We start from the raw sequence: 27,711 nt of genomic DNA, 5'->3' as shown, positions 1-27,711 counted from the left end.
AGAAACAACTGCTGTAACATCTAAACCATCTGTTGTGACCACAACTACTCAGGTGCCATCGACAACAACTAAGGGAACCACAGCCAAACCTGTAGAAACAACTGCTTCAGCAGCAACAACTCTAACAGTTGAAACAACAAAACCGCCTAAAGAGGTCACCACAGGCCCCGTTACAACCTCTACCACAGCCACTGTTGAGACTACAACCTCAGCACCACAGGTCACAACAGTGACCCCAGAAACAACATCTGGTGTAGTTACAGGAGAGACCCAAACTACAACTGCAATTACAAAACCTTCTGTTCTAAAAACTACAACTACCATGGCTTCAACTGGTACTACAGTGTCTACAGCTGAAGCTACAACTTCTATTCGACCAATAACACAGACACTTCCAGGCACCACAAATGTGTACACATCTGTCAAAACACCTATCGCAGAAACAACAGCTGTAACATCCAAACCATCTGTTGAGACCACGACTACTCATGTGCCATCAACAACAACTAAGGGAACCACAGCCAAACCTGTAGAAACAACTGCTTCAGCAGCAACAACTCTAACAGTTGAAACAACAAAACCACCTAAAGAGGTCACCACAGGCCCTGTTACAACCTCTACCACAGCCGTTGTTGAGACTACAACCTCAGCACCAGAGGCCACAACAGCAAGCCCAGAAACAACAGTGGTAACATCTAAACCACCTGTTGTGACCACAACTACTCAGGTGCCATCAACAACAACTAAGGGAACCACAGCCAAACCTGTGGTGACAACTGCTTCAGGAGCAACAACTCTAACAGTTGAAACAACAAAACCACCTGAAGAGGTCACCACAGGCCCTGTTACAACCTCTACCACAGCCGTTGTTGAGACTACAACCTCAGCACCAGAGGCCACAACAGCAAGCCCAGAAACAACAGTGGTAACATCTAAACCACCTGTTGTGACCACAAGTACTCAGGTGCCATCAACAACAACTAAGGGAACCACAGCCAAACCTGTGGTGACAACTGCTTCAGGAGCAACAACTCTAACAGTTGAAACAACAAAACCACCTAAAGAGGTCACCACAGGCCCTGTTACAACCTCTACCACAGCCGTTGTTGAGACTACAACCTCAGCACCAGAGGCCACAACAGCAAGTCCAGAAACAACTGTTGTAACATCTAAACCATCTGTTGTGACCACAACTACTCAGGTGCCATCAACAACAACTAAGGGAACCACAGCCAACCCTGTAGCAACAACTGCTTCAGCGGCAACAACTGTGAGAAATGAGACTACTCAACCACCTAAAGGAGTCACCACTGGCCCAGTTACAACCTCCACTACAACTGAGACTATAATATCAGTGCCAAGCAGTACATCATCAAGCCCCGAAACAACTAGTAGTGTAGTTACAGGAACACAACAAAGTGTAAGTACAAAGCCTTCGGTTTTCAACTCAACTACTATTGCCTCAACCATTTTTACTGGATCTACAGCTAAAGTTACAACTTCCTTTCAATCCATAACACAGACACTTTCAGGCACCACAAGTGCCCACACCACTGGTGCAACCCCTCCTGGACCAAGCACAACCACCGTTGTTTCTACATCATTTTTCACCACAAATACTACATCATGTGTCTGCTCTGCCAATGGAACTTCATTTCTTCCTGGTGAGTGATTTTATAATTATCATTTTCACATTCATATTTTTTCTTATAGTAAGTTATCATTAGTGTTATAAGTCTCTTTTTAAATAATCAAAAACTGTATCCATTTTACAACTTTATTTTTTAGAATTCACTGGACCTGTTGTCTTTCTTCGTTATCATTTTGTTTTCCCTATGTCTTTTCTTCATGCCGACTCTGTATTTGTATTTAAGATTTTTGCCCAGTTTTGGCAGCCTGCCTTTTATTTATCTTTACAGAATTATACATTAATACAGTAAAATTAACATATCCTACATATACATGAGACATTTTTAAATACCACACTTGCACTAAATGATCACTCACGAGAGAACTTTAGGTGGTAACACTTTACCACATGAGATTGTAATTAGTAACCAAGAAAACACTGAGAAAAAATTGGGAACAAACCGATAAGTTGTCAAGAAGTAGTTCTAAACTAACTATCCTAAATTGAGGACTATATAGTAGATATTGATGAATTACTAGTGAACAGACTAGAGATATCATATCAACATTAAAGCATCAAAATGTAACTTCCTGGAGCAAGTTAGTTAATTGTTCAATCTTATTCCCATGGCATAAAATACTAACTCTTCTCAGGTCAGGTCGGATTCCAGTTGTAACTTATCTTTTTTGTGAAAGTTACATTTCATTGCTTTCAGTAGCTAACCTGAAAGAGCGTATGAACCATAGATTATATGTAGTTATATGCCAAAAAATCATACTGAAGAAACCATAATAAGTATGCCAAATAATATATAGTTTGTGATGTACTTTGTATACTCAATAAAGTAGTGGTTGCACACAGTGGCAGACACATTTTTGCTGTCCACATACAGACATGACAGTTAAAAGCTTTCAAATGAATAAATGAATAAGTGCTGCTGTTAACTTGCAGATCATTTGTATGTCCAGTTTCAGCAGATGAGGAACACCAGTGAATGGTTTAGCACACAGTATACTGGAGCAAGACTGAAAATAGTGACCCCTTTTCTATTCAATCAAACCAAGATGCGATTTTGAATCTAGAATCGCGTCTAGGCGAAAATCGATTCTGAAACAAATAGGACATTCAAGAATTGGTATTTAGCTGAATCGTGAGACTATCAAAGATTTACCCCTTTAATGATACCACTTTGAAATGTTTGATATTATTATTAGGTAATGTTGTGTTGAAAAGCTGATACTGCTTAAAGCTCGGGTCTACAATCCTGGAGAGTTAGCAAGCGAGCTAGCAAGATTTGAAAGTGGCACCTCCTCTAGGTCCCCCCCATCCCGTCAGTGCTCTGTCCAAAGCCATGCCCCCACAAACTTGAACGCACATCTGGCAGTGTGACTCAGCAGGGCGAAGGAGATGCCGGAGCACGACGCGGCAATTCAGCTGAATTTTAGCGCATAACAGACAGGAAATAAAGTGCTGAAATAACAAACAACATCCGGTTACTTTTCAAAATAAAACACTTCGTGTTGACACGAGCACACATCGTGAGGCCAGCTGTCTACCATACTGCGCAGTGGCGGACTCAAACTGCAACTGTTGGGGATTGCCGGAAGGCGGAGCAAAACCGGATCGGAGCTGCAACGCAGCGGACTGTATCCAGCAGAAACTGTGCCAACTCATTAGCCATTCTCATGGCTAAAAACAAAACACAAAGAGGATAACGTTAGCATTGGGCTGATACGAGCTACAAACATAGCCAAGTTGGTAAACCTTACATATTTCACGAAAATAACAAATCCCCACAAAACAAAACAAATCATTACCTGTTCAACAGAAAGAGAGCAACCTCTGCATCACTTCTCAGGCCCTTCACATGCCCCAGTTGTCTCCACCACTCCAATGCTGCACTGATGTTGACTCGGGTCTGACTTCTTTCTTTATCCAGAGCCTATTTCGTCGCAGCAATTTCTGCCTCAGGCTTTCTTTTCCTTGCCTGTTTAGCGGGGTGAGCTGTCACAAGTAACGCTGGCTACATTTTCTCTGCCACTGTAACAAAATGAACGTCTTCTCCTGCCGCTCCATATTTCTGCAGAGGAGTGTGCTGAATATTTCCGGCATCAGTGAAACGTAACGTTTGTATGCGAGGAGGAGGGAGGGACAGAGGAGGGCGTAGGCAGAACAAGACATGAAGGCATCTGACCAATCAGTGCTATTCGGGCGAAAAGCACGGATTGGTCAGCTTTTTCTTTGTCCTGCAGCTGCAACAGAGGTCTGATTGTTTCCGTTCCTTTTTCTGAATACATAATGTATTCAGTACTCTCAGGATAGCAGGACCATTTCACCCAGTATAACAAAATGTGTTTCTGAACACCATTACAGACCCTAGCTTTAAAATTTAAGTTGGTAGATCTGGCAGCTCTCCCTGACCACATTCACACTGCCTTCTCAAGGCGAGATAAATGTGCAATAAAATTTACCATAAAAGTTATAGAGGCGTAATGGGGTACAGTTTTGTTCTACCTTTGTTCTGCAGGCTGAGGTAGTAACAGAATCAGCCTCTATGTGTAAAGCTGAGCAGGCAGCACAGGACAGGATGGCAGTCACATTCTGACAGTCTCACTGGATATAGCTCAAAATGAAATGGGAAATGTCCCATACTTCTACCCACAAAGCAAAGTTCTACACCGAACAACAGTAATGTGTTAGCACTTATGTCTTTTGCAACTTATGTGAGAAAAAAATGCAGAGTTTATCCATGGAAAGTTTTCTGTAATACTTTTCTGTCTCTTACCGACTCTTTGTGACACTTCCACTCGAGAAACAGCTTCTGTCCCCAGCTGCCAGGGAGCTCCTGCAATTGACTTCCAGTGACTATGTAACAGCATTTTAAGCAAAAAACGTAACTCTCTTTCCATGATGCATGGTGGATGAGGATCTCAGTCACAACACAATATAACATTACTATCATTACAACAACTATCAGGCCATAAAATAACTTGTTGAGAAAAAGTTTTTTGCACACAAACATTTCATAACCTGGAATTCATACCATAAACTCTACAATTGACGCGTAGTAAAAATTGGCAGCATTTCCACACATGGTCCAACCATATACTAGATTTTGATCTAGTCTGGTCTAATTTGGGGCTATTTCTTTCCTGTATGTATATTATTATGTATGTATATTATTAACTATCTTTCAATTTTGTTCGCTAAACCTTTATCTTCACTCTGATGTTTACAGGGGAAATGGTGTACAATGTCAGTGATGGCCATGGCTGGTGTTATTCTGGATATTGCAATGCATCTTGTAAAGTAGATGCACGTCCATATCCATGTCCCACAACACCAACACCAAGAACAACCAGTGCCACACTTTCAAACTCAGTTCCTCTCATCACGACTGTTCCCACATCTGCTCCCACTCCATCAATAACTCCATCTACAACTACCTTGGACTGCAATAATGTCGACCCACCAAGAAAGGTAATTTGTAAAATACGTTTTTCTCCCTTGATTGAGAAATTCCTGTGGGGACTTAATGGGTCCAGTGGTGTTTGCATAGAGTACAACTCTGCAACTGTGAAATTGGTTTGGTGATGTTCCCAGTAACTTTATTTGACATACAACACCGGGATTATATTTATGTCAGAATATGAAGATGAAAGATACATTAGGCAGGAATTGTGCATTAAAATGTTTAAATCCCAAATGTTTCCAACAATGTTTAAACCAAGAGAAATCCACAAGTCTACCTGAGTTTATCTTGGATTTCATTAGGTCCCAGCCTCTAATTCCAGGTTAAGGGAAGATAACAAATGAGACCAAACACAGTTAAACTTCAAAACTACTTTTTGTGTGAACATGTGAGTCACATTAGATAGATTTATATCAGAAATGGTGGTTGTTCAATTATTGATTATTAATCTCCAGCAAAGCAAGTTTGACTCTCTGAGCAGCTGAGCAGCTGAGCAGTGGCTTCTCCCCATATAAAACCCTGCAGATCTCTCGGGTTTTGTTTTGATAGGGGTCCCTCTAGCAGCAGAAATTATATAGTGAACATTTAATACACTCACGATTCCAGTATGACTTATTGCTTCTCAATCCCCATCCAGAATGGAGAGTCCTGGAAGGTGAGCAATTGCACAATGGCCACATGTACCAATGGCAAGATCGTGCAGACACCTAAGCCATGTCCCACAGTTTCCCAACCCATCTGTGCCAATGGAAACAATGCTGTCAAGATCTATGATAATGATGGATGCTGCTTCCGATATGAATGTGAATGTAAGTTGTAAACATAGCCTTTAAACACAGTTTACCATAGTCACTGTCATGTACAACATGGGATCTTGTCCGTGTGCTGTAATGTGCTGGTTTTTCAGTTTGTACTCAGCATTGGATTTACTAGGTAGCTGCCCTTTACACGGTTTAATCCTAGAGTGATTCTAGGACAGCCCTCCAGACATAAAGGAGAGCTTATAGGCGATCTCAAGAAATGGGGTATACATTTTTAAAATTCTGAGTCATTTAATGACGATGAGAGTGAGAGATTGAACATGCAAGAAAGGATGGAATCAGGTCTCCTTAACTCCCCTCAGTGATTCAACAATAAACCACAAAAGATAGAAATTCAGTTACATTTGGTGTCTCAAACCTGTCCAGAGTAAACTATCTATAAGATGAAAAGAGGGGTTTGGGAGACAGTGAGGGGGCTGGGGGACATTTTCAATACTGCATTTAATCAAAATTGTGACACCAATGCAGACTGAATAGTGACTGAAGTTTGCATGCTCACAAGATAGCTCCAGGCCTGATATCCTCCTTTTTTCCCCAAGCGTTCAACATAAATGTAAACATCAACACTCTGGTGACATGCTACCCCTATTTGTTAAGAGTATGATTGCAACAGGTGGCTAATCGTTTCCTTTTTTGCATCTTTTAGATTACATCAAAATTGCCACTGTAGTAGGAGCTACTATAAAGCACCTAAGTAGTAAAGCTATTCTGGGGTAGATACTGACTGCTAATAAAGAAACAGCCATCTTGGTTTAAGTAATTATGTTTTCTGCTTGTTCCTGTTCTTACTTATTTTTTCCCTATTTGTTTCTTCTTATCCTACAGGTACTTGCAGTCTCGTGGGTAGAACCCACTACATAACATTTGATGGAAAATCCTACACTTTCAACAAGAACTGCTCTTACTACCTGGTCAAAGAGATAATTACTAAATATAACCTGACTATTATGGTTAACAGTGACTGTAGTTCTTCAGAGACAGCAGTCTGTCCCCAGGTTTTCACTGTTATATACCAGTCCTACACAGTTGCTTTCTCACAGTTGAAGACTTCAGAGGGATATGTCAATATGGTAAGCAAGGAATCATATTTTCAACATCTGTTGTTTAAAAGTCCTACTTGCAAGTAAAAGTCGATTTTTTAATCTTATTCCCAACCCATCAAAAACTGACAAATGGGACCTTTAAGTGTCAGTATCTCGGTTCATTTATTATTCTGTTTATACTGATTAAGGTTTGTAAATTACAGTTTGTTATATATGGAGTATTTAGCAGCATCTAGTGGGGAGGTTCTTGATTGCAACACTCCCCCGCTCACCCCTCCCTTTCCGAAGACGTTAAAGAAACTCCAGAAGCTACAGTGGCTCTCACAGACAAGAAACACATTTTCTAAATAGGGACTCATTCACAATAGTGTTGAGAATATTTACTAATTCAAGTGATGAAGTGAAGATATATTCATTTATTTAGTCTATAAAATTATAGGTTGAAACCCAATAAATTTGAAAAAACAAAAGGCCCTTACTTGGTGCCAGGTTTGTCCGTTATGGGCTACTGTACAAACATTGTGGTGCAACATGGCAACCTCCTTGGAGAGGCACCTGCTGCCTTTGTAGATATAAATGACTCATTCTAAGGTTTTGAATACACAACTCTTATTTTCCAGTAGTTATACACATAAAACATACTATTTCATAACATGACATTTCTGCTAAGTCTGTTCTCCTAGATACTACTGCATATTACACACTGTACCTTTAATTTGTCAATCAAACTGGTGTGATGTTTTTTTTTGTTGGAGCTGGAGATGGTAATGTGCATGGTACAGACTTCTTAAATGTGTTTTTCGTCCTTGTCTTATCATGTAGGTGCATGTCAATCAAAAACGAATCTATCCGGCCTACAGCAACTCTGTCCTGCGCCTCACTGGCACAGATATTGTGACCACACTGGTGATACCAGAGATTAACACAACAGTGGTCTACAGTAGTGGTTCAATTAGCATTGATCTTCCATACTCCCTCTTCAATGGGAACACTGAGGGACAATGTGGTGAGTTACCAGGCGTCTTACTGCTGATCCCTAATCCTATTAAAGTTCAATGTGTGGAGCTTTAAGTTCTGCTATCTGAAATCATTAGATGAAAACATAAAAGTTTACTGGTATCGATAGTCATACTGAATGGCACAGGAATGGATCCAATAGTTTAGAAATTAGTAAGCATTTTCACACTTGCAGCTCCCTTGTCTCAAAGTCAATGGGTTTTTGGTTAGATGCCTTGAATAAGGTCTGTGGTTAACACAAGCGTGACTTTCAATAAGGTGCTAGATTAGATTACAGAGGTGGTCTGCCGACTCATCTACTCTCTAGTCCGTCTTTGCAGGTGGACTTTAGTTTAGACTTAATATTCTAAATGTAACTGTACAATGTGTAGGCTGATCAGTTTGTAATAGTGTAAAGTATAGTATAGTAGTAGGCTTTGCGTTGGTTACTGTGGTGTGGTTTTTTGTAGCCTAACGTTGCCTTCTTCCTTCTGGTTATCACATTTACGCTTGAAAAATCATTAAAGTGGTGTTCAACTGTGAAGATTATCTTGCTTAACAAAGCCTGTAAGAATAATAAACTTGAGGCCACAGAGCTCATTTCAGAAATATCACATAGGCTTTTTATCAAGAGAGCCAGGGCAATGCTAACGTCTGGATTAGTTACAAAAATACATTATCCATGCAGCACCCTGTTAGAAATAAGCCTTAAGGACAATATGTTGTTCAGAATATTGAATAACTAATATTGTGATAAAATAAGTATTACAACTGTCCATGAACAGTCATTAGAGTAGTATGACCTGTACTAGAGGTCTGAATCACATAAGTATCTTAAGGAAAATTGTCAAATGTCACAAATTCTCTTACATTTCCATGCATGCTGCATAAGAATAAGTCTGTTAGTACAGCTGGTTCTTGCAAGGCTTTGTGCTCTGGCTTCATCACGCTGCCTCTCATCTTCCAGGAACCTGTGACAACTCCCAGACCAACGACTGCCGTTCTCCCAATGGCCAGGTGGAAAGCTGCTCAGACTCTGCAGGCCAGTGGCTTGTCCCAGGTACCACCTGTGTCACCACCACCAAACCCCCATCAACCACAACAACAGCCACCACCACAAGATCACCAACAACACAGCCCCCTTGCAAACCTGCCATCTGTGACCTCTTAACCTCCAGGTGAGAGGAGAGAGACTCCTACTGTACCTATTGGAGTGTTTACTACTGTGGAGTAGGAGCCATCTCGTGCATACAATATTTAAATAAAAGTAGTTTAATAACTTGAATATATAAACCTTCTTGCCTCAGTCTAGTCAAGAATGAAATGAGTTGATCCGAACTTCTGTGTCCCCCTCTAGTGTATTTCAGCCGTGCCACTCAGTAATCTCACCAGGGCCATTTGTGGATTCCTGTGTGTCTGACAACTGCAAAGGTGGCAATAACACCTGCTCCAGCCTGGAGGCCTATGCCAGTCAGTGCTCTAATAAAGGAATCTGTATCGACTGGAGGAATGCTACAAATGGACTGTGTGGTAAGATATATATTAAACAGTGTACAGTACTACAATTGTTTCATGGAGTTCTAAAAAATGTATAAACAAAACTATAACCATCTTACAGAGCACAAGTGTCCAAGCAACAAAGTGTACAAGGCCTGTGGCCCATCTGTAGAGCCTACATGCGACGACAGGTAAAGGATGTCATTCAATATATATGTGAAATAATAATGTAAAGCCTTTGGTGGCTCCAGAGGAAGCTGCATGTATAACGAGCTGCCTCAAGTTTCTTCGTTGGTAACATAGATGCTAGTTCATGAAATAGGAAGAAGAATGTGTGAAATAAATAAAGGGGATATCTCTGATTCTGCTGTATTGATTTTGAACATTTGTTTTTGAGTCAAACAGTGTTATAGATATCCTGGGCTGCTTTTCAAAATCCAGTACCTACATTACCCAAAATCAGTCAGAGCCAAAGCTGCACATTTTTAGAACAATGTATTTTATCTCCATATAATGCTGATTCCAATAATCTTAAAAATGCTGAATATTGGATTTTATAATCATCCAGCCAATAATTGTTTGACCTATAGTTTAGAGTGCATTCATGTGAATATATGTATAATTTACTTTTACTTTTGATACCTGTATTAATCACTTTTTGTTTCCATATTTGAGCAAATTCTAACATTACATTAACAATTAGACTATCCTTTTTTGAAGTACCATTTGTATGGCTCTCTTTCACTTTTTTTTTTTTTTTTTTTTAAAAAGGGGTCTTTTAATGGTGTCTTTACTTTTACTAAGTTTGACTTTTCCATTATTAACTACATTTAATTTATTAGATCACATGCAGTTTTCTTTGAAGCCACAACACACTAACTTGAACCAGTTATCTGAGTCATATGCTTAGCTTTCTGCTGTCATTGAAGTACTAAGTTGAAGAATATTTAGTTTCCTTAGAAGAAGTTGTTTTGTTTGTTGTGTGTGAGGAGGATATCTCAGAAATGAATGGATATTGGGATGAGCTAGATTTTAATGTAAGGGATAAGGGATTTAAAGCTGAACTGTCAGAGACACAGACTTGACTTATATTTCAAAAAGAAGTATAGTGACACAGCTTTGCTGTGTGCATGTAGCTGTTCTATTCTTCATCATCCACAAAGAGTTAGTTTCTCAGAACCCTGTTGCGACAATCAAAATACAGTCTGACTCCAGTCTTCACAACACTGTAATAACCAGTGATTTTATTTCTAACATCAGATACAACAAGCTGTTCCAGGCAAATCAAAAGGGATCGACTAATGATACAAAGGAGGGTTGTTTCTGTCGTGAGGGCACCACCTTATTCAACACAGTCTATGACACATGTGTTACCTCTTGTGGTAAGAAGGCATCCTATTAAAAATGTAATTTGACTTGGTCATGGAATAATTTTCACCAAAGCACTGTTGCCACACATGCAAACCTACAGACAATTGTTTGTATTTCAATTTTAGGTTGTGTTGGACCTGATGGGAAACCCAAACAGGTAAAAACTCTGTCAGACACACATTATTGTACACTTACAATGCATAAGCTGTGGGTCTGAACTAGTTCCTTTCTCTTATCCAGCCTGGTGACAAATGGACAAGTAACTGCAAGACCTGTATGTGTGACAAGGACTCCATGAGCGTCCAGTGTGAGCCTGTTCAGTGCCCATCCATAGAAAACCCCACATGTGGAGAGCCTGGCCAGCAGCTTGTCAACAAGACAGATGGCTGCTGCTCAACACAGTCTTGTGGTCAGTTGCAGTGTCTCAGAAAATGTGATTCTGTCACTTTGATGGTAGTAAAATCTGTCTCTGACAAAGCATCACCCACAAAGCTCTCTTACTGGTTTGGTTTGGAACTTTTTATAAACACCATCTGTATCTTGACATCTTATGTGTTGGGTACACTGGCAGGGCAGGTCTGGTTATTAGCAATTAGTAATTACTAATAGTGGTGATTAAATTAATGATAAGATAATTGATATAATGAATACCTGTGGGGCACCACCCTGGAATCAAGGCCCAATGATCAAATATCACCGTAAAAAAGAAGAAAAAAATAATCACAAAAAACTGCCCGATACAGTATAAAAGTGTTATTTAACATGAGCAAAATTGAATAATAAGAATAATAATCATCATCATCATCATCATCCACCCTCGCTTTGTGCTCAGACTTACCATATTAATTTAAAGCAAAATTGTTGAATCAATGTACAGATATAGCTACAATAATTTTAATTTAATTTTAAAACTTCACACCAACCATCTTTAAAATATGGTCTGACTATTAATTTAGAATGTATTAATAATGGTTATCATGAAGTGTTTCCAAGCAATATGCTTTGTTTGAAAAATTCCTAAGCAGTGATATTGGGGCATTCGCTGAATGATAGAGACTTGGGCTTGTGACCAGAAGGTCACCAAAACAGATGAGCCCATGAGCAAGGTCTCTACCTCAGTGAAGCTGCACTGTAACCAGCAGATCAGATGGGTCATTCTGGACAGCTAGATATAGAACTGCTCTTTTGGTTCTTTAAGTTACTGTTATAAGAAGAAATTTGAGATAAATCTGCATCTTCACATACTGATTATTATCCTGTCATTTTGTCTTCAACAGAATGCAATACAAACCTGTGTCCCATGCCTCCCACCTGCAATCTGGGTTTCAAACTCAACATCACTAATGGCACCTGCTGCCAGTCCTACACATGTGGTATGTGACTCTTGCCTACCGATGCAGAAATATCAGCATTATGTATGGAAAACTGTATGTACTGAAGTAAACGTACTGTATACATCGTCTGTTTGTACAGTAAAAGGTTTGTTGTGAAAGGCAGAGAGATTAACAGAAGTTCTGGCGTCACTGCTGTTGCAAATACAAGTGTCAAATACAGCTGCAAGCAACATGAAAAGAATTGTGGGTTGCATATTTCTCCTTAACTATCCAACCATCAATTTCCCATTCATATTATGACTATGATAAAAGTAATTTTGCAATAGAAATAGAGTAGATTTGCCCACTAATCTTCTGAATAAACTTCCTCTGTCTGAAGATGACAGCATGAGATATAAAAAGAAACAACATCAGTCATACATACAACTGATTTTTGATGGATCTGGGCTAATGGGAAAGCTTTGTCAGTATAAGGAAACAGAGTAACCAGGAAGGTAATGAAAAATTATGACTTATATGTCATAATATTTGTTCACACTTTATTGTCTGTATTAAATCTTCACATTAAGGACCTTCCAAAGAAGTTCAGGGGAAAGGTTTATTGTAGGATTACACTGATATATCAATATGAATTTACATCCAGTACAAAGATAAATTAGCCCAGCATCTACATTACTACTACTATTACAGATTACTGTTGTAGTGTCAATGTTCACCTAACTCATGTCTCGTTCTTCTTTTTGCAGTTCCAAAAGGTGTATGTGTCTATGAAAATACTGAGTACATGGTAAGCATGCAGTCCAAAGTCCAGAGCTTAATATATATGTCAAGGATCAGGTACGACAGGGAGGGTGATCCCAATAAAGACACAGACATGCTGAGCTGGTAGAATTAGTGCAAAAAAAAGAAGTCCTTACTAGTATATGTTGATGAACAGCCAGACAAATACAACAGATACCCAACAGTAGTAGTTCAGCTAAATGAGGTGAATCATTATTTAAACTCTAGTGTGGTGTAAATTACTGCACCAAGACCACAAGGAATAGTGGTTTCTTTGTGAATTCTGATGCAAACACCGGACTGAGTGAGAGGGTTAGGGTTTTCACGATTTCAGCCTGAATTCAAAAGTCATATTTTTGCGATTCATGCAATGTGGTAACAGTATAGGGCGCAATCTTTTAGTGACTAAATAAAAAATCAATAGTATCTACATGAACAATCAAATTATGCACATTTGGTGACCATTGTAACCTGTATGAACAAATGAACTCATGTACAGCGTGTATGATCTGTATTCTACAGCCTAATACCAAGATACCAACACAAAAAACATCGGAATTACCAGTAGAACCACCATTAAGTGACCCGTTGAAGGTGTTCTCAGGAACAACATCAGCACCATCAGGAGCAACATCAGCACCGTCAGGAGCAACATCAGCACCATCAGGAGCAACATCAGCACCATCAGGAGCAACATCAGCTCCATCAGGAGCAACATCAGCACCACCAGCAGGGGGGTCTTCAATACCTGGACCCTGCCAGGAGTGTTACTGTGGCCCCAAAATGGATCCCATCACCAAGCTGAACATCATTATATGCAAACCTATTGTCTGCAACAAAAACTGCTCTGAAGTAAGCTCAATTGCAGGACATACTAACAAATACACACACACACACACACACACACACACACACACACACACACACACACACACACACACACACACACACACACACACAGATTCTCAACTCTCACATACAAGCATTCTTGTTGCAGTGGCCGACTTCATTTAATTTGCATTTGACATTCATTACCTAAAACTAATAAGTTAGCTGTGCTCACAAAAAGTGTTTGGCTGTGAGATTATTTGGCCAAAATATACAGCATCTGGTGGGTGCTAACTTTGCTCATATTGAACACTAAGACACACCCTCTGTGCCAGCTGTTGCTAGCTATCATGTGGCTTAATGTACAGCTAAGTATTCTGGCTGTTTGTGGTAAATACAACCGTACTCATACTCACAGGAGTAATGTGAGGCGAAATGTGCTACCAGCTAGCAGATCTTTAAACACAGCCTTTAAGCTTGCCTGGTATCTTCCAAACAGGTGGGCTTGTTTAACGAACTAGGCTCACTTCAGCTCCACCTACGCTTCAGCTCTGAGCACAGCTTTACTAAACCTATGACCAGGAGTAAGGTGGAGTGCGGTACTGAGCAGGGGGTGACCAGGTGGCTGCAAACTTTGAGCCTCATTCTGGATCATCGTGAACCTACGGGTAACGTCGTGGTGGCGTTGCTCACTGAACAGCCAAAGACACGCCCCTTCCAGTTTTGCCCATGAGACCTTTTTCAGAAAAAAAAATATGTATGGTGGTGAAAAGAGAAAGACAAATAACTTTTGGATCCCATTTGAATTGTGCCATGAATTATACATAACGATGATTGGTAAATAAGAATTCAAAAAAGTCACAACATTGTATTGTTGAATGCTCACCAAAACCGCTATATGAAATCTTGCAGAGCTGATCCTGTGAGTTCACTTTGACTTTTCTTTGTTTCTCCCTCTTCATGACTCTCTCTCGCTCTGTCTGCAGGGTTATGAGTACCAGACTGTAACTGGTGAGTGCTGTGGGAAATGTGTTCAGAAGAGCTGTATTGTAACCACTGCTGACCACAAATCCCACATCATTGAGGTCAGTACTGCAGCTGTTTTCTCACTTTTTTAGGTATTAATTTGAGAAAGTAAGACACACAGTAACAGATTTGTTTAATGTGACTGAAAGCTAAAAATAAGACCTGCCTTCAAAACACCAGAGACGTTTGATGATGTTGGAAATGAAATGTATTCAGGAGAAGTGTTTATATACGAGTCAAAAAGAGTAAATTATTTTCTTTGTTGAATATCTGACTTTGGCTTCTGTTCTTCCTGTTTTACAGGTTAACAAAACTCTCATAGCCCCTAATGATACGTGTGTCACTTACACTTGTGAGAATATTAATGGACAGCTTGTTACCAAGGAGACCAGGATGACTTGTCCTCCTTTTAACCCCCTGAACTGTGAACCTGTGAGTATTTCCAACATCTACAACTCATACCCCTCCCTATGTACCCTGCCTCATCACATATTGTCTGTATCTAACACATAACATGTCTCTGTCCTCCAGGGCACAGAGACAACTGAGGCTAATGGATGCTGCAAAACCTGTAAGTTAGTGGAGTCACAGTATTTAACTTAAAAGTCCCGAGTATCATGTGCCATTTTGTAAGCTTAATAGTCACTTTGTGTTCCAGGCAAGCTGCGGAGTATGTGTGAGGTCCAGAGTACACAGACAGTCATCACGGTGAACGGCTGTAGCAGCCAGCCAGTCAACATGACGTCCTGCGCTGGACACTGTGGAAGCTCATCAATGTGAGTCTATTCAGCACCAAATTTGTAGTTTAACTTCATCAGCAATACCACTTCCTTTTCGGGGGGGGGGGGTACTTAGTCATGTAATGCCCATTTGAGGGGCACCCTATAGGGTATCAGTTACTACAGAGTGAGTTTTCCCCATTTGTGTAAACCCCCCCCCCATTAAGACAGGGTGACAGGATAAGGAAATAATAAAATACACGGTAATAAGAGCTGTTGTCTATGGTGTGTGTGTGTCTGTGTGTGTTTACAGATATTCTGTGGAGGCTAACAAGATGATGCACCAGTGTGAGTGTTGCCAAGAGGCCACCACGAGTCAGAAGCAGGTGGAGCTGACCTGCGCCGATGGCTCCAAGGTCCAGCAGAGCTACATGGTGGTGGAGACATGCCGCTGTAACAAAGCAGAATGCGTGGCCGGAACAACACCCAAGCCACAGCGCCGCAGGAGACGCTGATCGGTTACTGCACTCTGGACTGACGCCATATAAACACGAAACATGAGTTAACCTTAGACTTCTTAAAACACTAAGCAAGACTTAACCTTAAATCTTATGCTGTATTATTTATAGCTCTCTTTGCATGTCACAACATAGTTCTGTGCTGTAACTTTCCTCAACTTCAGATTTCTTGGATAATAATGAATAAAAATTATATTTCTGCAATATAAACACTCGCATTGTATTACATTGTATTGACTGGTGACTATCAAAATCACAAAGTTAAACTCTCAGAGGACTAAAAACTAAAATCATGTTCTACCTGATACTGTTTTCTTGGCATTTCGTGTGAGAATTTTTTAGGGACTAACATTGAAAAACTGCAAATGAAATTCAAGACCTGTCTGAGCTTCCAAATGCTGTGCAGCAGAGAAGTGAAAACAACAGAAACACGCGACATGGAGTGAAATGACTAACATTTTTAAGAATCTCATTTTTGAATCACAAGTGAAACATCTCATCCATCAGACAACATCTCTCAAATCAAACCTTTGGCAGACAGCACAACAACAACAAGATCTTATAAGCTACAAATGTAAATAAAAAGCTTTAGGAACTACAAATAATAAGGCTAAACATGTAAAGCTCTGTTTGTAGTGTTAGAAGCAATGGGGAGCACGCTAAGTCAAGTCACTGTCATCTCGGGCCTCAGCTGGGGATTGGTAGCTCATTTAAAGTTTAGGTCTCCTCTTTACCTGATTCACCGTATCAAAAACTCTGAAGAAAACATCCTGCGGAAAAAAAAAAACATACCGATGAAAGTGAGTCTTGATTTTAAATGACTTGACTGGACATGACTGAAAAAAGCTATCTCAAAGGTTTTCATTCAAATAAAAGTTAAGCCACCATCGCCTGATGAGGGAATTGAGCTTTGAAATTTTGAACTGGTTGTCTTGATCCACATCCCAAAAATATATGTTGTTCTAATTTACAACTAATTAAAATCTTCCTTATGTTGAAGCTTCACATTATAAGCATTTTACTGGTAAAACACAAGTTGTTCTTTACAATGAAGTAGTCACAGGAAATGCAATTAGTTTGCCAGTGAGCTTGGGAAACAGCTGTCAATGTGTTGTTTGCTGTATCGCTCTGAGCAGTAAAACGAAAAACAACACACTAAGTAAGAAGAATGCCTTCCAATTTGGGAAAAGTGGACCACAGAACAAGTCAAAGGACTTTGCCAGATTTTGACAGTGGATCAGTTTGAAATATTGCAGGGAGTAATGGAACAATGAGAAGCAGCAACAGTGAGCTGCAGCTGTCCGGCCTAGAGAAATCCAGCCATGGTTGCTCACAGAAAGATGGAAAAAGGCCAAATATTGCCTGACATATTTATTAAAATGCCAACAGTTTGGTTTGTTGTCCCCAGAATACTGTGACGTGCAGTAATAAACCACATATGCCGTTACCACCAGTAACGCAAGGTGTCGCCAAATAAACGAGGAGTGAAATCTTTGAGATATGATTACTTCAATAACTTTAAGTCTTCGCATCCTCACTTCACAGACTGAACATAGGTCCCATTTCTTCTTGCCCTAAGTGAGTAAATGTCTCAGGTCATTTGTTCATTATCAATTCTCTCAATATATAGAAATCTATATAATTTAATACATCCATAATAATTTATCAGATTTTAAGTGCACTAAACATTTTACAGCTACGCATGAAACAGAAGCAGTTCATTGCAGGTTACTACAGACAGGTTCTCCACACTATTAACAACAACAACATCACCATAAACAGAGGATGGACTGAATGTGACTCACTACGGCTAGAACAGTGCAAATCAGCAGAGGGAATACAGATGGGTTGCCATGGATACAGTGAAAGATTGTGATGTTGAATCAAGACATAATGATTTGGGCTAGTAAGACTTAAAATACCAATCAGGTCACATTACAGCCGATTCAATATCTAGTTTGGTTTTCTACTGTGATGGAAACCTTCATGATCCTGTCCCAAACATGTGCCATCGATATCATCCTAAACCAAAAGTGGACACTTCAGGATATACTGTCAGCTGTTAGAAGGGACAGCCCAGGCTCCATGTACTGTTGAGCCAACAAGGAGTCTATAGAAGGAAACAGATCTCTGTGGCGACCAGCTGAGCTCCTGGGAGCTCAGGTATGCAGCGTGCGGGAGGACTCTGTGGATGTGTGTGTGTATGCAACAAGTGGGCGGTCTTTCCATGAGTAAAGACTGTTTTTATATATCTGTGTGCATGCATACATGTGTTTGTGTGTGTGTTTGCTTGTTGGCATGTCCACTGTGAGCTGTATGTTCTGCAGTTAGAGCTCCTCAGCCATCTGCAGCAGAGAGTTGATGGCAGCATCCTTGTTGCCCTGCTGTGCGTCCAGCACAGTGCGGACCACCTCTTTGTCCAGGTTGGGGAACATGTCCTGCAGAGCCTTCAGGTCTTCCTCACTGCACACTGGCCCCTGTCCTCCAACAGCTGGCATGGTTGCTGGCATTGGCATGGGCACCATGCCCTGGTTGTAGACTGCAGGCACGCCTAGGGACACACCACACACAGTTTTAATGGAACAGTTACAAGGTTTGCAACCTGTGAAGAGGTGTGTTAGTTTTCAGCCGAATCTGCTGTGTGTGTGTGTGTGTGTGTGTGTGTCTAACCTGCAATGGGCACATATCCAACTCCTTGCTGATAAACAGAGGGCATTAGAACAACAGGCTGAGTCATCATCCCTGCTGGCATGGACTGACAATGAACACACAGAGACAACAATCACATCACTGCAACCTCTGCACTGTAGTGGTAACATCCACACCAGCAGAGTGAACAATGTACAGAGATGAGGCCAAAAAAAAGATTTGACCCCAACATGGGTTCTCAGGTTGGGTTCAAAGATTTGATCATTTTAAAAAATGTATTCATGTTTGGTTTGGGTTGGTTTTATACGTGTTTATATGATTTGTTGACCGTTATGACGTTTCTATACAAAAAAAAAATGTCTTAATGTTTTCAATATCTTCCGTCTGTAAATGTACTCACAGCAAAAGACATCACCAGGTTGATCATGCCCTCCTTGTCATCGCCCTGCCTACCACTGAGGCTGAACCACTCATCCACCACACTGCCCTCCCTCAAGCCTTCCGGTATGGTGACGTGAGTCCATGCTATCCTGTCGTCCATGGAGAATGCTCTCTGGGTGGAACATAAAAAAAAAAGACACATGGATGAACACAACAAACCACATGCTCATCATATCACTAAATACAGAAAGGAAGAGTAAAAAGAGAGGTTTTTCATTGGGCTGTTGCTTTGTTTGTTTGAGACCATATTAACCCTTTGTCTGGAGCAGAAAATGTCTCTTTAACAACAATGCTGTGATGGTACAGAGTTTGTATTTGCCCAAATATTATGTGCCCCAAAACAACAATATCGAGAATCAAAAAAATAATAACAGAAAATAGAAAATTGGAAACAGCTAGTACAGTGTTGGTTCTATGTTTTGTCTGTCCATTTTAGTATAAACCTGACTTTCCCTCTGCACTTCTCCGCATATCCAAACCTTTACCCTTTAAACCCTCAACTGTTTTTGTTAATTTTTAACTCTCTATATTTGCACGCTTCCTGAAGCAGATTCACTACATGCCTTAGCTACTTATATCTTATACTGTTCAGGAAAAGTTCTGCTTCTCAGACATCAAACAGTGGTGGTGTTCTGGGACAGTTTCCATGTGGTTTTTAGGCCACCACATATAGGGCAGCTGTAGCTCAGGAAGTAGAGTGGGTTGTCCAATAATTGGAAGGTTTCTGGTTCGATTCCCTGGTTCCCCCAGCCACATGTTGAGCTATCCTTGAGCAAGATACTGAACCCTAAACGGATGCATGTCAGCACCTAGCATGACCTCTGCCATTCACTTTTTGGATGTGAATGTGTTTTAATTAAAAGTCTTAATCACTTTAGTCTTATTTTATTATTTTATTTTTTATTCTTATTTCTACATGGGATCATTATATGTTGATTGTTTGCCACCATGGTTTAGTTGAAACTGTGAGATACAGATTTACAGGGCAACATTTACAGGTCATCTCAAGTGCCTTTACTAAGCATCACAGTTACTGGGTGAATATTATCTGACAAGCTGATTTCATGAACTGTTTCAAAAAGCACATTTTATGACTTGAATTACTGCCTGGCAGTTGTATGCCTCCATGTACCAGTCGAGATGCTCTTTCTGAGCTGTGGAATTGAATAATGGCCAGAGCCTTTTTGCAGAATATTAAAATGTCAAAGTGCATTTAATCTTTTGGATATCAAATGTCACTACTTCATCACTGTATCATATTAGACATTTGTGTAATATGTTATGGTAATTATTCTATGAATTCTTGAATTATGGCAAAAAAAAATTATTTTGTGAGGTCACAATGACCTTGACCTCTGACCCTTAACCACCAGTTGTGAGGGCCATAGAGCAGGCCTCACAACTGGCTTCAAAGTCAGGGGCTCTTTCTGGAGGCAGTCAGGCTTACAATGTGGCAATTACATTACAAAGTGTAATACATTAATATTTCAGTACAGTTGTGAAAACAATTCCCACAACAGTTTTATGGAGGTCAGTACTGTATGCCTTCATGGATTATTGATACTGTAGGTTTTGAGAAGACACACTTTAAAATACCATTTACTGCTTGTATAAAATATATATATATAATGTATATAGGCTCTATCCTTTTTTTAAATTAATTAATCAGAAGCCCACATGGCCTATAACTGTTTGTGTAGTTCTACTATGTGAAAGACGTATACATTGAGCAAACTGAATCTGTGTACCTGAAGTTTATCTAAAGTTCAGAGGAATCCGACAGAGTGGCCTTTATTACCTCATCCACCTCCCAACCTCCTCACCTCATCAAAGATCTCCAGGTAGAATGAGTCCACCCCAGGAGGCACCGTGCACTGGATCACCTTGTTCCAGCGTGGGTTCTTGGCTCCGTTGTGAGCAGTTGGTGTCTCGTAGACTGCGTAGCCCAGTCGGATTCTACAGTATGGATCCATTCGGGTCATACCATAGTTTTTTGCCAGCTTGGCCTACACAGCAAAACAACCAAGGTGGCTTCAGTTAGGTGATACATTCAAGATGGCATGAGTCCAGCTCTCTCCTGTATTCAATAGATGGCTGTAAATGGATACAGTTTGACTACTGAAAATGTGTGATGAGGAGTCTAGTTAGATTTCAGCCACTAATATTACAGGCCATAGAGTGGTTTATATTTCCCAACTATGCAGCCCCTTAACACTGAGGTATAATGTATATCCATATTTACAGAGGTCTTGCTATTGTTTTTACACTTAAAAAGTTTAAGGATTATTTTTGTTGAAATACTAGAAACTTATCTAAAACGTCATCTAAAAGATGTTATGTAGTGTCATTCTCAAAGGAATAGTTTGTGTTTTTTGAAGTGGGGTCATATTAAGTACATATCTATAGTCAGTCTGTTCCCTACCGTAATCAACAATCAGCGTAGCCTCAGTTTGGTATCCCTACGCATTTGTGCAACTGGGCAATAGATGATCTGCAAGGAGCGAAATACAGTGCGAGGCCCAGTTGCTGGACAAGAGGTTTACTTTCAATGTATACAAAACTTAATAGACCGTCGAACCTCCGTATCCCTATGCATTAGCGCAACTGCGTAGGGATACAGAGGTTCTACGTTTGAGAAAATGCAGTGCCAAAAGAAAGGCAGGTCTGGTGGCGATGTAAAGCGGTGTGAATTTTCTCTATACAACGTACACTTGAACTGATTTTTTTAGGTGAGCCTTGTTTTAGGTAGTTTATTTCGCTTTTTCGCTGGACCCTGATCACTGCAGTACAAAGCTGAGCGTCTGGGCTGGAGCGGCTCTCTGCTTCTCCAAACTGAGGCTGCGCTGATCAGTGATTACGGTAGGGAACAGACCGACTATAGATATGTACTTTATATGACCCCACATCAAAAAACACGAACTATCCCTTTAATATGCTTTTATATCTATATATGGACATATATGTTTTTTGGTACAAATATATTATCCATATTTGCACAAATATCCAAATGAGAGACAGTTGTATTTCTAACAAAAAAGCTGAGCTGTGTTTACCTGGACAACAGTAATGCTGAGTCGCCCCACAGTACCTATTGAGCCTCCATACTGTAGCTGTCTGGCTGCCTGGGCATCCATCTGGACCTGCTGCTGCTGTTGTGTGGGGGTGATGCGGAGGAAGTCCTGCGGAAGCTCCCCAATATACACCTGAGTACATACAAATACATCAATTCAAATCCAGACTGAAAATGTAAAAAGAACAAACACCAAAATCAACAACAACTTCCAAATGTGTAATAGCTTCAACTCAAACTGTATTTACTTAATGTGAATGGGACTTAATCTACAAATGTGGTCATAGCTTTTTTTAGGAGACTTATCAATTAGTCTCATCTGTTGTTTTGAGACTATGATATTAATCATTATGTTTTTCTACATGTGTTTTCATCTAGGTCTTTTATTGTCTATATGACAATATGATGAACCCCTAACTGAAAACTTGGCTGTAAAAAACAGTCATCACCCCTGAACCGTGTCAACATAATGTGAGTCTAAAGCTACTCATCCTAATAATACCTAAAAATAACTGCCCTTTTCTGCAAGTCATGTGCATGTGATCAACAGCATTTAGTGTGTATACAATAGACTAGCACAGTGCAGTTACATGCCTGCAACAAGAGACTGATTCAAGTATGGCAGACTTTCACAGAAAAAAGATAGGGGGAATTTACAACAACAGCTTGACTTTATCCTGGTGCTGTTTGCAGGTTAGAGTTGGATTAAAAATCAAAATAATAAAAATAAAAAATTGAAATAATATCCATTAAAAATAAAGACTCAACAAAAAAATACCACCCCAGTGACTCAATAACAGTGACTGTTACAGAGTTTGATGTCCTAAACCTGTCTGGAGTGAATCATCTTCTCAAGAATATTAATCAAGGATCTTGCAATGTTGTCAGATTAATTCAGTTTAGCTTCTCCTCTAGGACTGAACCTGATGAGTCTTCTCATCAATAAAGGATCTCTGCAACATCTCAGAGGCAGTCAAAGTTACCCTCAAACCGGTCAGTTGCACTGCATTCAAGTTTGAGTGATTGTTTGCTTTTTTATTTTATTTCCCCTTAGGATCCACACACATTCAAAGCAGTGGATGTGTTGTTTTTACTCACTAAAAGACTTACTATTCAAGTCTTTTTTTTTCACTGGATACTTTTGAACTCCAGCCCAAGTGAATATCTTGCTGACTATTTTGAATTTCACATCAGTATTTATTTTTACAAAGTCTAACATTACTTTCCCCTGAGTACAGTTTTGTACTAGGTTAGTCTAGCCACCTCCTGAGATGAGCCACCTAACTAACTCCTGCTCCTCCTAAAATGCACGGACAGGAAACGTTCTCACTATTTTGCCAACTTTTAATATTTGTTTATTTCTTGGTTACTGTCGTTAAATGTACAGCCAATACTGCGTCAGAGCTAGGTATTTATTGGACACCTCAATCTGCGCATGAGCTGTTGTAACTGTTAGCTGATAATTTAAACCCAGAGACTATGAGACGTTACAATCTCACATTAGCTCGTCATATACCGTGACAGGCTATTTCTCGCCAACAGCAGGTGATGGCAATAGTGTTGTCGACCGCCGTCAAAGTTAATGTTAGTTACTAGTTAGAGATGTTAACAAACTACAGTCCAGCTAGTTCCGCCTAGCTGTGAGCCTGTAATCCTCACAATAAACGGAATAAGCCCGCTGCGTACCTGTCCCCGCTGTGTGGTGATGGTGGTCGCCATGTTTTCTCTCCGGCGTCTGATGGATTACACTCTCTTCCGCTTCTGTGAGCACAGAAGTTTTTTAAGGCAAATTAATAGCAACTTGAAAACTGCTGCACTTGGATTAGTTAACACGGAACAGTTTTTCTTCTTCTGCGGCTTCTCCTCCTCCTCCTCCTTCTTCTTCTTCTTCTTCTTCCTCTGTTGATTTTTCTGGCGCTTGTCATCCATAAAGATTTCATTACTGCCATCTGCTGGACTGTAATAGCCTCACAGTACCATTTCCAGGGCTCATCCACCCAGTGCACACCGATTCTATCATATTGGAGAATGTATCATTAGATTACCAACATAACATCAATTCCGTTGTAGCTGTAATTAATGTATATATTATTAAGTAGTTTCATCCAGTGGTTCCCAACCTACAGGTGGGGCCCATCCAAAGGTTCACAAGATAAATCTGAAGGACAGTGAGATTATTTATGGGGTAGAAAATAATTTTTAACAAAAGGTTCTGCTACATGAATTTGGTTTTTTTCCCCCCCCCAGAACTTAAGTCTAATTTTGGTTTTAACTCTAAGAGCCTCAGGTATCTATTTAAATGAAAAACATATGAGGAGTTTCTGGGAAATGTCTGGTAGCAACTCGTAGTCATGCACTGATTACATTCAGGCAAACTTTCCCTTTTTGGAAAAATATACATATTGTTAACTAGCTATCAAATGTAATACCTTGGGATATGGCATTTAATACGTTTTAATACTTTTCTAAGGGCCTTCATTTAGGCTAAATTGATTTATCAAGTTTTAATACTTTTTAAGACCCATCAGACACCATGTATGTAGACTGATTACTATTACAAAATCACACTGTAAGTTCAGAGGATGTGAGTAAATGAAACATCTTTATTGTGTAGTCTCATCCTTGACCATCAAAAGCAGGCTTGAGAACTGTCCTCCAATTTTCTGTGGAGTATAGTGCAGCCAGGGCACTACCTGACATGATACAGGCTCCTTGGACGCTTAGATTGTGTTTGATAAACATATTGGCAGTACCTACCAGAAATACAATTCAAAGCCCACTATTTGAGTCCGACAGAACACACAGGAAATACGGAGATTTCTCGAACATTTTATTTGTACAGAAACCAACCAACCAAGCATCACATAGTCGTCTCACACAAATAACAGTTGGATTGTGCTGCTGTGGTGCTTCATGTGGTGCACAAAGCAAAGATCCAATATAAACAATCCAAGATTTGGAGACACAGATCTCACCCCAAACAAAAGAAAACTCAGCCAGGGTTAGTTCATCAACAGTTAGTGAATCAACAAAATGTCACACTAAAATCACAACAATGTCATACTAAAAGTAATGATAATAATAATCAAATTTCATTTTTTTAATACAGTTGAGTGAAGAAAAAAAAAAAACTTCACAAAAATATTTCAAAAGGCTTCATCAGTTTATCATCAATCCATGAGCAAGTAGTTCCAGGTCAGAGATTTTACCTTTGAACAGTTTCAGTGTCAGTGTGCTGGATTGATGCGGGTTTGATTGATTGACTGACTGAAGACTGTTGCAGATGCAGGATCTTATAGAACAGTCATAACCCATATAAAAACACCATGACCCAGAAGGCACCTGGAGGAAAGACCGTTTCCAATACGTGACAGGGAATCCAACCCAATGTACCAGAGTTAGAGCATATGATTGTTATTTCTTGATGCTGTCTAAACTCTTAAGCAGAGAACACAGACTCTAGTTGGTCATGTAATCACAAAACCCATCAATCATTTAGCTTTGTAGACATGCCTTCAAGTTTGTGAAAAACACATTTCTTTGAAAATAAAGGGGCATACAGGTCCTACCGGTTTTAACTTATTTAGTTCAAATCAGGTACACTTATTGAGATCCAATTATTAGATTTTTCACATTTTCAAATTCTCTTACAAGATTTAAAACAAAGATCAATGTACTTCTAGAAGAACAGTAATGACTTGAACTAATAGGCAGACCTGCGATCAACAACACCTCAGATATACACACTGTATGTCTGTGGCCTTGAAAATATTGCAGAGAATTTTTCGTTCTTAAGCAATCTAACAAGTGTAATGTGATATTTACACTTCATACCCACTCAATCAAAGCATACACCTTCAACTGCTGTCATAACAAGAATGTAACAATAAGTATCATTCTAACTGGGCAGCCACATGATATGGGCTGACTATATAGCCAGCTGGCGCATTATTTAATTAGGACCCTCTGGTGTAACAAAAAATAAGCACTTATGCTATTAATAAAACACATACAGAGTTCGTTTAGTAAAGGTCAAATATCAGTGAGGATAAAGTGCACGTCAGAGGGAATATTTGGACAAAGCTGAACTTGAAGGTCTGCAGTTTTCAGGCCTACACAGCTACTGATAACATGAGTGTGGGGATAAAGTAGAGTTTGGGATTATCTATATTTTCCCTGTCACTGCTGAGTTGTTTTTTAATTGAGGAATATGAGGAAATGAGGTGTCTTATTCTGACTGGAAGTCTTGCTGCTAAAGTTATAATAGAAAAACGTCTTGGGGGGGGGGGGTTCATTGGCTATTGCGAAGCAGTCAGGCTGCCCCTCCACAAGCAGCCTACTGGCAAATACCAGCTTGCTGAAACCAAGTAATTCAAGCCAGGTTTGTATGGAACAGTGGCCCTCCCTGCAGACACTTTGCCTTTACGCTCTGTGTGGCCCAGAGACCCAGCTGTTAGCCTCTGGTGTGGGGGTGTTTAAAGGATAACGGACAGCTGGCAATCCACTCATCACGTCCAGCAATCCCAGACAGACCACACACAAATGCTCACAACAGCATAGCATAGATTTTAATAAATGAAAGTAAGGAACAATGTAAATGTGTTAAAAATATTTGTTTTTTGTGTCCTTATTTACTAGATTTTCCCTTTTTGCAATCTCTGGTGTATACAGAAAAAAAAATAATTTCTTTCTTTTGCTGGATTGAAATGAATAACTCAATGAACTGATGATACATGGACCAACATAAAAAAGTCTCATTTTACTCCATATACCAGCAGTTACCTAGGAGCAGATTTATTTAATTGTGTTAATTTCATTTGTATAGAGCCCACTGAGGATCATGGTGATAATCTTTTTAGGAATACTTTTGCGTTACCTAGCAATATTTTTCTTTCCCTCTGATCCTTTTGAGATGCTTTATTATGGATCAAACAAACCAGCACTCACCTCTCCCCTGGTCTTCTGCTGCTCCTGTCTGGGTCACTTGTCCAGCGCCATTCTTCATGCAGCCTGTCTGCTTAACCTAAGGTAGGGCAGACAGGCTGGAGCACAAGCAGGGCTGCACAGTGGCAGCGGACAGGCCAGTCTGCTCTAAGTAATGAGCCAGGAGACACTACAGCTGCCACAGCCAAAGTGCCAGTGTGCTCAGAGCACCGCATCAGCTCAGCAGCTGGCTGTTTTCTTTTTACAAACCAGCTGCAGGACATACACAAGGACAACCCATTAACCAGATATAACCACTGAGCATACAGTAAATAGCACACTTCTCTTTTTTGCGTTGTGATCAATCTACTTAAATGGCCCATGACTCCCTCCTTCCAGCTGTACAACAGGACTTCCCAGCCACAAAGAAGGGTGGACACAGGAGGAAAGCAGAGATCTGGCACCAGGCCTCAGGTCAGACCAATCTCCCTCCATCCTATTATACAGTGGACTAAACAAATAAAATAACATGTTTCATAAACGTATGTTTGTGTTAATCGGTTGTGCTTGTGTTTTTCTTGTGGCTGGTTTGT

The 27,711-nt window shown here is 40.0% G+C and overlaps 2 protein-coding genes across 2 annotated transcripts in view; one reads left to right on the top strand and one right to left on the bottom strand.

Moving 5' to 3' along the window:
- LOC119018043 (mucin-2-like) overlaps positions 1–16,822 on the top strand; it is a 47,041-nt gene extending 30,219 nt beyond the window's left edge. The window contains exons 22-41 of the mRNA XM_037095372.1: positions 1,523–1,664; positions 4,869–5,110; positions 5,740–5,911; positions 6,749–6,993; positions 7,789–7,972; positions 8,930–9,140; positions 9,320–9,492; positions 9,581–9,650; positions 10,720–10,841; positions 10,956–10,987; positions 11,071–11,239; positions 12,108–12,203; positions 12,911–12,951; positions 13,467–13,524; positions 13,603–13,796; positions 14,759–14,857; positions 15,102–15,230; positions 15,330–15,369; positions 15,457–15,574; positions 15,831–16,822. Of these exons, the coding sequence (XP_036951267.1) occupies positions 1,523–1,664; positions 4,869–5,110; positions 5,740–5,911; positions 6,749–6,993; positions 7,789–7,972; positions 8,930–9,140; positions 9,320–9,492; positions 9,581–9,650; positions 10,720–10,841; positions 10,956–10,987; positions 11,071–11,239; positions 12,108–12,203; positions 12,911–12,951; positions 13,467–13,524; positions 13,603–13,796; positions 14,759–14,857; positions 15,102–15,230; positions 15,330–15,369; positions 15,457–15,574; positions 15,831–16,032 (2,739 nt within the window). The 3' untranslated portion in view covers positions 16,033–16,822. The remainder of the gene's footprint in view (positions 1–1,522; positions 1,665–4,868; positions 5,111–5,739; positions 5,912–6,748; positions 6,994–7,788; positions 7,973–8,929; positions 9,141–9,319; positions 9,493–9,580; positions 9,651–10,719; positions 10,842–10,955; positions 10,988–11,070; positions 11,240–12,107; positions 12,204–12,910; positions 12,952–13,466; positions 13,525–13,602; positions 13,797–14,758; positions 14,858–15,101; positions 15,231–15,329; positions 15,370–15,456; positions 15,575–15,830) is intronic.
- A 569-nt stretch (positions 16,823–17,391) lies between these two features.
- LOC119018106 (toll interacting protein) lies at positions 17,392–24,091 on the bottom strand. The gene is made up of 6 exons (XM_037095498.1): positions 23,882–24,091; positions 22,179–22,328; positions 20,949–21,131; positions 19,085–19,237; positions 18,706–18,790; positions 17,392–18,586 (listed from the first exon to the last, which is right to left on the bottom strand). Exons 1-6 carry the CDS (start codon positions 23,912–23,914, stop codon positions 18,363–18,365), a joined length of 828 nt encoding a protein of 275 aa, XP_036951393.1. The 5' UTR covers positions 23,915–24,091; the 3' UTR covers positions 17,392–18,362.
- Positions 24,092–27,711: the final 3,620 nt, after the last annotated feature.

This window comes from Acanthopagrus latus, chromosome 4 (assembly GCF_904848185.1).
Source record: "Acanthopagrus latus isolate v.2019 chromosome 4, fAcaLat1.1, whole genome shotgun sequence".
NCBI classification, from domain to species: domain Eukaryota; kingdom Metazoa; phylum Chordata; class Actinopteri; order Spariformes; family Sparidae; genus Acanthopagrus; species Acanthopagrus latus.
This window is presented reverse-complemented; position numbering and strand designations above follow the sequence as displayed.

What these genes read in the sequence shown, in the direction of transcription:
- LOC119018106 (XM_037095498.1), bottom strand. Translation starts at nt 23,914, where the DNA reads ATGGCGACCACCATCACCACACAGCGGGGACAG. An exon ending in TCACCACACAGCGGGGACAG is followed by an intron (nt 22,329 to 23,881) that starts GTACGCAGCGGG and finishes GTATGTACTCAG; the next exon opens with GTGTATATTGGGGAGCTTCC. An exon ending in TGGATATGTGCCCATTGCAG is followed by an intron (nt 18,587 to 18,705) that starts GTTAGACACACA and finishes GTGTGTCCCTAG; the next exon opens with GCGTGCCTGCAGTCTACAAC.